Source organism: Misgurnus anguillicaudatus, chromosome 20, assembly GCF_027580225.2.
Source record: "Misgurnus anguillicaudatus chromosome 20, ASM2758022v2, whole genome shotgun sequence".
NCBI classification, from domain to species: domain Eukaryota; kingdom Metazoa; phylum Chordata; class Actinopteri; order Cypriniformes; family Cobitidae; genus Misgurnus; species Misgurnus anguillicaudatus.
The window spans coordinates 17,432,801-17,445,287 of record NC_073356.2 but is presented as its reverse complement, the minus strand read 5'-3'; the positions used below and the strand labels follow the sequence as shown (position 1 = coordinate 17,445,287).

The window sequence follows — 12,487 nt, the reverse complement described above, 5'->3', positions numbered from 1 at the left end:
AATGATCCAGAAGACCCAATAAGGGAGCGAATATGGGCACCTATGGATTTCTTTACATAAGACTCCGGTTAGGTCAGTCTGGTGAAGCCCAACCCCTGGGTTTTCAAACGAAACAGCGTCAAAAGTCTCTGTTTACGACGGTCAAAAACTCTGAATTAATGCTTTTAAAACAAAAAAAGCATTAATATACATTAAACATAGTCTTAGGCAGTAATGTTCTGAAAGCACCATATAGCCACAGTGTTTACATTCAGTGATGAAAAGCTTACTTATAATTGCTTATGCAATAAACTGGAAAAGAGAAAGCATCTTTACCAAAATTACACACTTCACCTTTACTGCTTCTAATCAGAAGCTTTTAAACCAATACCATTTGGTTTTAAAAGCTAATAGCTCTGTTTATGCTTTCTTATTCTGTTTAAATTGCAGAGTTTGTAAAAGATTATTTCTGCAGGACTACAAGAGCGTGTGGTGCATTAGTGTCAGATTGTGTTTGTGCTCTGATGCTTGCTCAAGAGACTGACTGAATTTACAAATACACACATATCTAACAAAATCTATTTAAGATATTATAATGCATATTATATATTTTTTTTCCATGGGCCTGTTGAATGCTTCATTCTGATTGGCTGAGAAATGTTCCATGGGTGTTGATTATTTTTCTGTAAAATCCGCTTTGCATCATGCCGCATTACCACCTTGGGTGTGCATTATTTTCTTATGCATCTTCAGTTATTCCTTACATTGTATACACTATGTTTGTGCATGTGTGTATCTACTCCATCTCTCTCTGTTGTAGGATATCAGATTTGAATTTGGCAGAGACAGATTCGCTGCCCTCCACCATGACTGACACCAGCGCACACTCGCCCCGAGGCAGGGTGAGACTCTAGCAGACCCTTCGGACCGCTAAAACCACATCGGCTGATTTGCGACGGCACTCCTAGGAGTCACATACAGCGAGACAGCTTCTCAGCTTGATAAAGAGATGGCACAGCCACATACACACTCACAAAACACTGTCCTGACAGCAGCCATCCCTTTAGACTGCCAGAAACCAGCAGGAGCGGGAGTCAGGTCAGCGCCAGCTTCCTGCACAACGAAGGGCCAGAGGGAATTAAAAACCCTGAGCCGGGGCATTACCTGTCTCTGGAAGTATTTATATACAGGTATGTAGCAGGTCCAACTAACTAGAAGAGTAACTAGGGTATGAAAGTTAAAGAACACAAACAGGATTGTTATATTCATTGCTTAAAGCTGGAATTACATACAGGCTGTTTATTTGAAACTTTAAGAAGCCAAATATGGTTTTTCACTCTATAATCTCAGTATTGTATGTTTATTATTGATTCTTATGACAAATTACTTATGTTTTGCCCTTTGTACTCCAAGTTTCTTTGGATAAAAGCTTCTGCTTAATAAATGAATGTAAATATCCAGTACGATTGTATTTATTTTATGTCTTACTCGTGCAGTCAGAGTACTATCTAGCTTTTTTGGCTCTCTATATTTCTTCAAGTTTCTATCTCTCCAGCTGGATCATCCCACTGATTCTGATGGCAGAAGTACAGAAGTACAAAAGAAGTAGGCTGTGAGCTCTATAAATAAAGATGGCCTGAGTGTGGCTAGCCATCATTTACAGTACTGTCATACTGTACAGTATAAGCGTGTGAAAGAACATCAGTGTGTGTGTGTGTGTGTGTGTGTTGGGGGGGGGGGGGGGTTTGGGGTTGGTGTGTGTGTGTGTGTACATGAGTCTGTGTTGAAATCTGTTTTGCATAAAAACAAGCCCATTGCACTTTCCTATTAGGAGTGTGATGTTTTTTTCAGAGACCTGTGATGTCTAGCTGAGCAGGAAGACACTGTTCTTTATGAGATATCAGACATGTATCTGTTAGTACTGCTGATTCTGAATTTGTCAGGAAATTGTGCATGAAAATAGCAAATTGACCTAAGTAAAGAGTGCATTTCTATGCTTCAGCTTTTTTGCAGCTGTAAAATGAGCACTGATAGCCCTGAGCATTTTTCATGATGCTTTAAGAGTGCAATAAACAAAACCAATAAGGTGCTGGGCTTTTTAACTGAGGGGCAAGTACAATAATGCTCACATATTTAACAACGACAACCCAATATATACATAATAAACATAATATGTTAGATTTTTGTAATAAAATATCCAAAAAACATGTTTAATGTAGCGTACTTACATTATTCCAAATTCCCAAGGATTTTAAATTTAGAAAAATTTTTGTTTTAAATAATGGCTCGTCTCTTGTCATTGTCGTCTAGCAATATAGTAATATCCGCACTAACTTTGTAGAAAATATAGCAATACGAGTGGACAAATGCAAAAGTGGTTATACAGCATCTAGCACGCAGTTGTTTTGCCCTGCAGCAAATTCATTATGATGGTATAAAATGATGCAATCAAACGTACAGGTAATAAAAAATAATTTATAACCTCATCAGTGAACATGAATAGCAAATTCCACACGTCTCTGGATGGTGAAAACAACTCAAATGATGAAAATCTCCCATCTTTCCTCTCTCTTTCACCTGTTTTGACAATGCACCCTCTAGTGGTGAATTCCTACACATTGTGCCTTTAAATATTTCTTATTTCCCCAAATATCAGGAGTATATTTTAGTGTGACCTCTAGTGGTGAATTCCTACACATTGTGACTTTAAATATTTCTTATTTCCCTAAATATCAAAAGTATTTTTAGTGCGCCATCTAGTTGTGAATTCCTACATATTGTGCCTTTAAATATTTCTTATTTCCCCAAATATCAGGAGTATATTTTAGTGTGACCTCTAGTGATGAATTCCTACACATTGTGACTTTAAATATTTCTTATTTCCCTAAATATCAAAAGTATTTTTAGTGCGCCCTCTAGTGGTGAATTCCTACATATTGTGCCTTTAAATATTTCTTATTTCCCCAAATATCAGGAGTATACTTTAGTGTGCCCTCTAGTGGTAAATACCTTTACATTGTGACATTAAATATTTTTTATTTCCCCAAATATCAAGAGTATTTTTAATGCGCCCTCTAGTGGTAAATTCCTACACATTGTACCTTTAAATACTTCTTATTTCCCCAAATATCAGGAGTATATTTTAGTGCGACCTCTAGTGGTGAATTCCTACATATTGTGCCTTTAAATATTTCTTATTTCCCCAAATATCAGGAGTATATTTTAGTGTGACCTCTAGTGGTGAATTCCTACACATTGTGCCTTTAAATATTTTTAATTTCCCCAAAATATCACAAGAATACTTTAGTGCACCCTCTAGTGGTAAATACCTACACATTGTGCCTTTAAATATTTCTTATTTCCCCAAATATCAGGAGTATATTTTAGTGCGACCTCTAGTGGTGAATTCCTACACGTTGTGCCTTTAAATAATTCTTATTTCCCCAAAATATCAGGAGTATACTTTAGTGCGCCTCTAGTGGTAAATACCTACACATTGTGCCTTTAAATATTTTTTATTTCCCCAAATATTAAAATATTATATTTTTAGTGCGCCCTCTAGTGGTGAATTCCTACATATTGTGCCTTTAAATATTTCTTATTTCCCCAAATATCAAGAGTATTTTTTAATGCGCCCTCTAGTGGTGAATTCCTACATATTGTGCCTACGTATAGATTTCAATGGAAAAAAGCTGGGAGGGATGCTATCAGTACCTCTCTGGCATTCTAGAGAAATCACTTACATTACAGTTCAAAAGAAAAATCTCTGAGATCACACTAGCTCACCTTTTTCTTCATCTTTACGTTCTTAAAGATGGCATGCACTCTCCAGGTCTTTGCAAACATCGCACCAAAAGCTGTTGTGTAACCCACAATGAGGATCCATGTACGGACCTGAAAGAACACGAAAAAGAAGGTTGCTATAATCTTTTAAATTTAGACACTGCAATATACTGTAGGAACATACTAAAAGCAAGATCTGGCCATAACGCCAGCCTATAGAATACAAAGCAGTAAAAAACATAAAAATTAATGATCCCAGGTCCACTATAGGAAAGCAAACTGTATGTCAGGAAACGGGTTCTGTGGAAATCCTGAGGCATGAATCCTTTCTCTCTTCATCTTTTCTTAATGTTCTCTTCTTGTCTCCAAGACATTCAGTAATCCTGAAACTCACTTTATTTTGAGCTCCAATGGCACTAAGATATGCAGCATAAGGGCACTTTTGAAAACTAATCATGGTTAAAAATTTATAAATTGCACTGCATAACTGTATTATGATGTTACTTCTATTCCTGTTATATCCTGTTATTGAATACAAAGACATTATGTATAGCTGGCTCAATTGTCCAAATACTTTCAGGGGGGCATTGTATATCAGGTCAGTCAATTTATGTCTTTGAGTCGCCATGATAAAATAAATAAATAAAAAAACAAGAACTCGCTTAATTAAAAATCTTTTCTTCTAAGCCAGAGAGACCAGACCTGTAACATGTGCCATTCTCAACACTTATGTGAGCTATTTCCCCTAGGACTCAATCTATCGCAGAAGCCAAAGCCTTGTAATTAAAAGGTGAATTATGGTCACATGCAAACATAAAGTGAAGACATGACAAGACACATTCAATCGACCTCAGTTAGGTGATACAGATTTTAAACAGTCAAAAGCTTTCATTTCAGTGTTAAATTTAGGAAAGAACGGGGCTAGTTGTCACATGGGAAAGTTGTCAGGGCTGTATTTCAGGAACTGTGAAGATTTCAAACACCTCTTAAATTATTAATAGTGTATCATTATTTATAATTACACCACGGGGCTGTTAAATGCTTTATTTGGATCGGTTAAGAATTTTTTTTTTGATAAACGCACACCTGACCTGTCAAATGTCTTAAAATAACCATCAAAGCAATGTCCGTGGCAACCATGGTATGAGCGGAATAACTGACGACGGGCCGTTAAATTATTTAATAATAATGCACGCCCACGGTGTAACGGTACATTGACACGGGACGGAAGCCTTAACGCTTGACGGAAGGCTTGTCTGAAGCGTGGCAAATAGACAATCACAGTGGCCGCAACACATGCTCCGGTCTTCCATAAATGTAATTGGCTGGCTGTGCCTAGGTTATGCTGCGAGCAACGGCAGTGACGCGGCACCGGCAGATCCACAATTCAGTTCGGCAATGCATGATGTCACCCAATACAAGTGCATGGGAAGCGTTAACGCTTACGCCCCGTGTAAACGTACCGTAAAGGCACTCTGCTTCAAGTCATGCCTCATTAACTCCTTAGGTGACCATAATATTCGATAAATTCAACGGCTCGTTGTCAATTATTTCTTACATATGATATCCAACAAACTAAAATTCCAATCTCATCATTTGTGCAATAACTCTTGGAAGTTCGTTTATTTTTTTACAAGGCTCATTGGAATGCTTGATTCAGGACATTTGCAGGTTTGTTATTCCTAGTTATACCACGGGGCTGTTGAATGCTGTAATCTGATTGGCAGAGAAATGTTCCGTAGGTGTTGATTATTTTTCTGTAGATCGCACACCTAACTTGTCAAATTTCTTAAAAATAGGCACCAGAGCGGTGTTTGTGGTAACCGTGGTATAAGCGGAATAATTGACGACGGGCCATTGAATTATAAGAAAATAACGCACACCCAAGGTGGTTATGCGCCACGCTGCAAAGTGTAGTGCCGTTACACCGCGGGTGTGCATTATTTTCAAATAATTCAAAGGACCGGAGTCAATTATTCCCGTTATACCACGTTACCACAAACATTGCTCTGGTGCCTATTTTTAAGACATTTGAAAAGTTAGGTGTGCGGTTATTGAAAAATAATGCATACCCATGGAACATTTCTCAACCAATCAGAATACAGCATTCAACAGACCCATGGTATAATTGAAAATAATGCACGTATTTTCTTTTAATTCAACGGCCCGTTGTCAATTATTTCTTACATAACAACCGCTCAAAATTAATAACACATGGTAACCCGGATGCTGCAAATCATTTCGATAGGTCCAGTTTAATATCACACCAAAATAAATACATTTTTTAATAATAAAAAGGACATTATATTTACAAATGATTAAACCAAATAGCGTGATTGTGATATTTCAAAGTCTTATCTTCTCTTAAAACCGAAAGTAAATGGGTTATCCTCGTGAAAGGTCTGCGTTCGTTAAAAATGAGCTTATACAATATTTCAAAGCAATATTTAATGTTCCTTAGCCATGATGTTAATAGCCGTGTAATAAGCTGGATAATGCACAGGCAGTCGGTTGTTATCACGAAATAAGCCCTTACTTACTTATAAATGTCAAGTTGGGGTATATTGTACAAGAAAGAAAGTCATTCTTGTTTTATATTTCAATATATAAAGAGCTCAGATGCAAAAGCAGCTACCTACTGTATAAGAGCCTGATATAATGATATAATGTATATGATGTATAATGTGTTAAATAACCTACAGTAGATCGAGCAAGGACTTTAGGGTATATTCCTATACACACACAGACTTTTATAAGTAAACTGACCCTGAGAAATATTCGCTGGAATAAAAAGTTTGACAACTAGCCCCAGACTCCCCTACAGTAGTTCCTGTCGGATTCACAGAAATAAACCATTACTCACAGTGCAAAGGGTCTCAAATTCCTTGTCTGACACAAAGGATCCATCCAGACCAAAGAGAAAGATGGAGGCGTACGACAGCATCCCTCCCAGAATGATTAGATTGTTCATATAGGGACTCGACATTTTGATCAGCCTGCAGATGAAGCACATGACTGCATTAAATATTTACATTTAATTGACCACTATGATTAAATTTGCATCTATGCGCATGAATGTATCCTTTCAGTGTTACACTATGTGAAGCCTTATTGTTGAATAGTGAGTGGGTTTTATGCTTTATCTCTTACTCCATTTGAACTTTTTTGTGTCTCAAAAGGATGCTTTTTTAGAAGTTGCTCTTTCATTGCGTACTGGAATCCTCACTTATGTTTTTGTTATGTATCAGATGTTTCTCATTAGTAGATGTTAAAAATAATCAAATAAGACAACTGCTGACATGAAAGACAGATAGATAAAATAACTTAAGTATAGATAGTGCAGCTCGTGGAGGACTCTTGTATTTGTGATTACCGGGAAAAGCACATAAAGGCAGACTTGGTCAAAAATCTCCATTTGCGCTCTCATCAACAATTAATTAAATTAAGATGAATGAGATGTCCTTCACAATCTTTCAGCACTGACCTGTGGTTCCGGTTCTTGATGTTAAAGAAGAGGAAAGCTCCAGCCATCAGCATGCCCAGTATAGTGATGGTAGACAGGATGCTGTATAGGGGGACGTTTATTTGCCGGCGCTGCAGACGCACAAACGTCCGATCCTTCGGTGGTTCCACACCTTAAAGAGAGTTCCAACACTTCACAATCAGTTCCCCTCGCAGACATTTCTGAGAATGCCTTCAACGTTTTCAAGAAAGACACTCTTGTTTAAATCAAATGACTGAGCTGCCATGCTAGCCGCAGACTGAACATATGAGGTTGTGTTGTCACTAAAGTGACATATTAGGTCAATTTCAGCACAAGGTTATATAATAATGTTTGTGGACGTGTTTGTAGGTGGTCGTGATGTAAGATGTGATTAGATCTTACATCATAACGTGAAGCTGGAGGAGAGTGGACCACTTAAATCAAATGAGTCACCAAACTGAGTCAAGAGCTGTTTGTGTAATAGATTTCAAACCAGCCCAAACCCTTGAGAACCTGTGGAGGGTTTTACGTGTCAATGTGAATCTTGACTGCATTTTCTTTTCAAAGTTATAAACCCAGACTCATTTGGGGAAATATAAAGTTGGGGCGTTCAGTATATGCACTTCCTGTTACAAGTACATAGGATTGAGCCAAGAGGGTATGCACGTGACGTACTCAAGTAAAAGTACACAATTTTAATGTAATTAGGTATTAAATAAATTTGAATATGCAATATTAAAGAATATGCTGTATGATTCTATGCTATACAGTAAGTGGACCCGCGGTGTATGTAGATAAAAATGACTCATTCTAATGTAATAAAAACAATATAGTTCATTATATAAGGTCTTTATACACAACTGATAATATAGTTATTATATAGCATTTCTGTCAAGAGATCCCTCCAAAATTCCCACATTGCACCTTCACATAAAGTCTTTGTATAATGTAATAAAGATTACGTAAGGTTTTCAAGAATCATAAATCTTAAATATTTTGGCCAGTCATACTGCAAGTATGCCACATGATTCCCTTATATTCTCTTTGCTTCTTAACAAGTTTCTTTGGAGAAAACACAAAACATTACAACAACTACAATTTTACTTAAACCGTCTAACCATTGTTTGTTTCTCAGACAAGATGCAGGGAATGTTTGAAGAGATAAACATCTAGGGATTGTGAAAAATAACAAAACGAAGCATGTCAATGTGGGCAAACAGAGAAAAGAATAACTCTTGAATTATTCAGATGACCACACTTGAGAACAAAACACTGGCAGCCAAATCAACCTCCTGGCTCTTTCTCAGTCAAACACGGACCCACAAACACACACAAACAAACAGGGCTTTTCCTACCTTGGAATCTGATGGTGTGGTTGATAAGGTCCAGTACATCCGCGATGGCATTGTACTCGCCCACCTTCACCTCATGACCCTCTGTGAAAGACAGCAAGAAGAAAAGACAACGGCGATAAGACACACAAGCACAAAGCCATCGGAGAGAAACAAAACAACAGCGAGTAAATTTAGATTCAGTGTGGTGACTGTAGAATCAGACAACATGCCCTAAATTGTCATGTTTCTCTGTAGCTGACTAATGCGAGAGCACTACGGGACCTTAAAAGTATGCAAATTAAAACCTTGCGCATTTGCACATCAATTAAAAGGAACCTGTTTAATGAGCGTGCATATTGTGGAGAAAAAATAATGAATTGGATTTGAAGCAAAACACTCGTGATCGCCAACAGGCAGCATCGCTTGACTCAGAAAACAAACATGATATACGTAACTACTGTACCGTAATTCACTGAGAGGAACGCAATAGAAACTAAGAATAAAATAAAGGCAGCTATTGAACGTTCATGCTGGTGGTGGTGCACACTGAGGTTAGGTGTGCACAGATGAACTAAAATAAAGCTTAATGTCAATAAATCCCAAACCGAACAAGATTTACTCTCCGAGGCCCCATTCAAAGCAAGCCAATTCCAAAAGTCATCTCAAAACTCAATATTTCTCCCCTGTGTGCGCTTTAAGACCGCCTGTGTATTGACTGTCACACTCGCAGAGCCAAATGCGTCCTATTTAGGATGAAAACTCACTTAGAAGACAGTGAACACAGAGAGATAAGATATTTATCATTTAGCTCCTGGAACTGTTTTCTAGGCTGCAAATACTAAAAATGTTTTCTCAGTATATCTCAAAACTGAATGGAAATTGTGCCAAGCAATAGTCTGCAGTCTGGTCAAACGCCATGTAAACCAGAAACACAGGATGAACCTTTCGTAGTAAATGCCAATGACGAAAAATGACAAGAAATATTAAAAGAACGTCATTGCAGCTGAAGGACGTAAACCGACTGGAAACCAGATAAAATGCTTTGACATGCAGGCACAATATTCTTTCTTGTTTTGATGCATTTTGAAGGACTTAAAAATGTGCTTCTATTCAAAAATGGTAGACGGCCTGTTTTGTGCTTTTATAGGACTTGACAGACGGCACTATGAACTGTCATCGTATGAAAAAAATTTCAATGCATATTTTGTCAATTACAGTATATACTCAGATGATCTAGAAGCTATTAGATGTGGACTACAAATTATTGATTTGAATACCCTTCTCTGCCCTTGTCTCCCTCCATCTCATCCAAAAAACAGATGAATTGGGGTGACCCTTTCTACATCAGTCATGGAACACAGAGCGCCTAATGATAAAGTCCCTACCTCTCCGAAATGCTAAATCAACCTCTATTACCCACCATAAACACCTCAAACATCTGGAACCAATGCATGCTTGCACACCCATTGTATGCATAAGCATGTGTCACATGATCTTTATTTTAACATCAATTCAGTGTTGATAAAGGACAATGTTACATTTGTTTATAACTCTGTTTCAGTCCTACAGTTGTAATGTTATGTCATGATTAAAGGTCACGTTCTTCCTGATCCCATTTTTTAAACTTTAGCTAGTATGTAATGTTGCTGTTAGAGCATAAATAATACCTGCAAAATGATAAAGCTCAAAGTTCCTCAAAGTTGGAATCCATTCAGCTGATCTCCGGGTCTAGCACTAGCACTTTTAGCATAGCTTAGCATAATCCATTGAATCTGATTAGACCATTAGCATCACGCTAAAAATAACCAAGCTGGAAAATGAACATATTTTTTAAAAAAGTGGAGTGTCCCTTTAATAGAATTCCCCTTTCAAAGCCTACAGTGAACCGCCGGTTTGGACTACAGCCCTCTACTTCCCGGTTGAATGACGTCAATATAAAAGTTTTTGACTAAACTCCGCCCACAGGAACACGTCAGTTACCAGCTTTGGATCAAACGACTTTGCTAAGCTAAGCTGCTGTTGAATCACAACACACTAAACAAACTACACAATCAGAATACATATTTCTGAAGAGGTACTTCATAGAACAAGGAAGACATCAGCCCGTTTTTAGGACAGTGAAAACAGAAAACAGCGCTATACAGATAAGTCAATTGTGTGAAAAATACTACGTTTTGTCTACACATGAAACATGTACACATGTTATATTGCGCACTGTAAAAACAATCAAAGCTTTAAAAACACAGAAAGAACGGGACATTTAAGACAGTCATGGGTAATGAGTGACTTATGATCACTATTCATGTCAAAGCGCAGTGAATGAATGAGCTGAGACATGTAGTCATGTCTCAAATTTATGCCATAATATGACAGCTTGTTATAGTAGTTATGCATTTCATCCAACCGTCCACACAAGCCCTGAAAATTGAACCCAAAACGTCTCAACCGCCCCCCAGTGACTGGTCCTAGTATAGGTCATAAAACCCGCCTCCCCCAACAAAAAAAATTAATTACATTTTCCGAAGCTGGTTTATGTCATTTACTGTCATTTTTATCACGCTGATGTTAATTCAAGTGTTTGTTTTAAAAATAAGTTTGTTTATGATATAAAAACGGTGGTGTGACGTCATGATTGACAGCTGTGATATGCGCATTCTGCGAGAGCAAGGGCGGGGCCTTGATTTCGCGGCTTTACCTCCTGCTCACTACTGCGCAGGACTGGTCCCAAAATCGCTACTGCGCAGACTCAAGAAGACTCAAGATGTCAGCGCGTATCGGGACACTGACGAACGGAGAGCGAACGGGCATCGTCCATCTTTTTTTACAGTCTATGATTTCATCAGATGCGTGTACGATGACGCGATTCCGGCCTCTGTTTGTTTAATGGCCTCTGTTTAGTTGCTAAACTGAACTCTTGAACAAAGACCTCGTCAAAAATAACAAATGTTTTGGTTTCCTAAATATGATATGATCTGTGCATCACCATGGGTTATCCCTTCCTATCGACTGAAAGATATAGAGAGTGACAGAGTAAAATAGAATAAAAGAGAGTAAATGAGACATTTAAAATATGAAAAGTAGTGCAGTTACGCAATTACTGACACTTTTCGAAAAGCAAGTGATGTAACACAAGTAGGGGGACACCTCTGCATTAAAACAGATAAGACAGAAGTATGTGGGAAACGCTGGTCTGCAGTTGCTGCATAGGGTCCGAGGAGGGAATCCCCCACTCCAAGATTAAAACCCACAAACCAGAGTTAATCTCTCCTGCCCTCAGGAAACACACACACACACAGACTAGATTAATCACATTGGAGGACCGAGGGAATTCTCTGACCCATTAAACCACCGGATGACACCAAAGCTGCCACTGTATGAATAAACTGTCTTTGTACGTGATAAATGTTATAAACACCAGTCCAATGTCCTGCAGAGATATTTGTTTCAAGGACCATGCGTGTATTCTGTTGAAGGTCCCTGTCACGGATTGAGATGTTCATTTCAATTTTTTCTTAGACTGGGAATGACCAACATTTGGCTGAAGGACCTGAACATCATCCAGCTTTTACAATTAAAAGTTTGTTAACTGTGAAAAATGACCGTTTAATGGACCTACCTTGAAACTGGGTGAACTTTATGGTCCCCATGCGCTCTCCGTTCCTGAACATCACCTGACCCTGCAAAACACACACACACAACAACCTTTAACAACGGCCTATGCAGAAAAGACGGTTTGCAGAAGTTTAGATGATTTATATGATGCCACACATTGCAAGTTGAGCAGCTATACTTCTTATGGGGATCGATTTTACATCTTGTTGGCATATCCTGGCACAGCGACAAATTACAGTGTAAATCTTAAAGTCTGGCACAGTGTTTATTTTCCACACATTTATTGAATGTAAGA

At 38.0% G+C, this 12,487-nt stretch overlaps 1 protein-coding gene across 1 annotated transcript in view; it reads right to left on the bottom strand.

Annotated features, from left to right (window-relative positions):
* gabbr2 (gamma-aminobutyric acid (GABA) B receptor, 2) overlaps positions 1 to 12,487 on the bottom strand; it is a 244,887-nt gene that overhangs the window by 56,977 nt on the left and 175,423 nt on the right. Inside the window, exons 8-12 of the mRNA XM_055219234.2 lie at positions 12,197 to 12,257; positions 8,602 to 8,682; positions 7,247 to 7,397; positions 6,626 to 6,758; positions 3,766 to 3,873 (exon numbers count right to left, since the gene is read on the bottom strand). Of these exons, the coding sequence (XP_055075209.1) occupies positions 3,766 to 3,873; positions 6,626 to 6,758; positions 7,247 to 7,397; positions 8,602 to 8,682; positions 12,197 to 12,257 (534 nt within the window). The remainder of the gene's footprint in view (positions 1 to 3,765; positions 3,874 to 6,625; positions 6,759 to 7,246; positions 7,398 to 8,601; positions 8,683 to 12,196; positions 12,258 to 12,487) is intronic.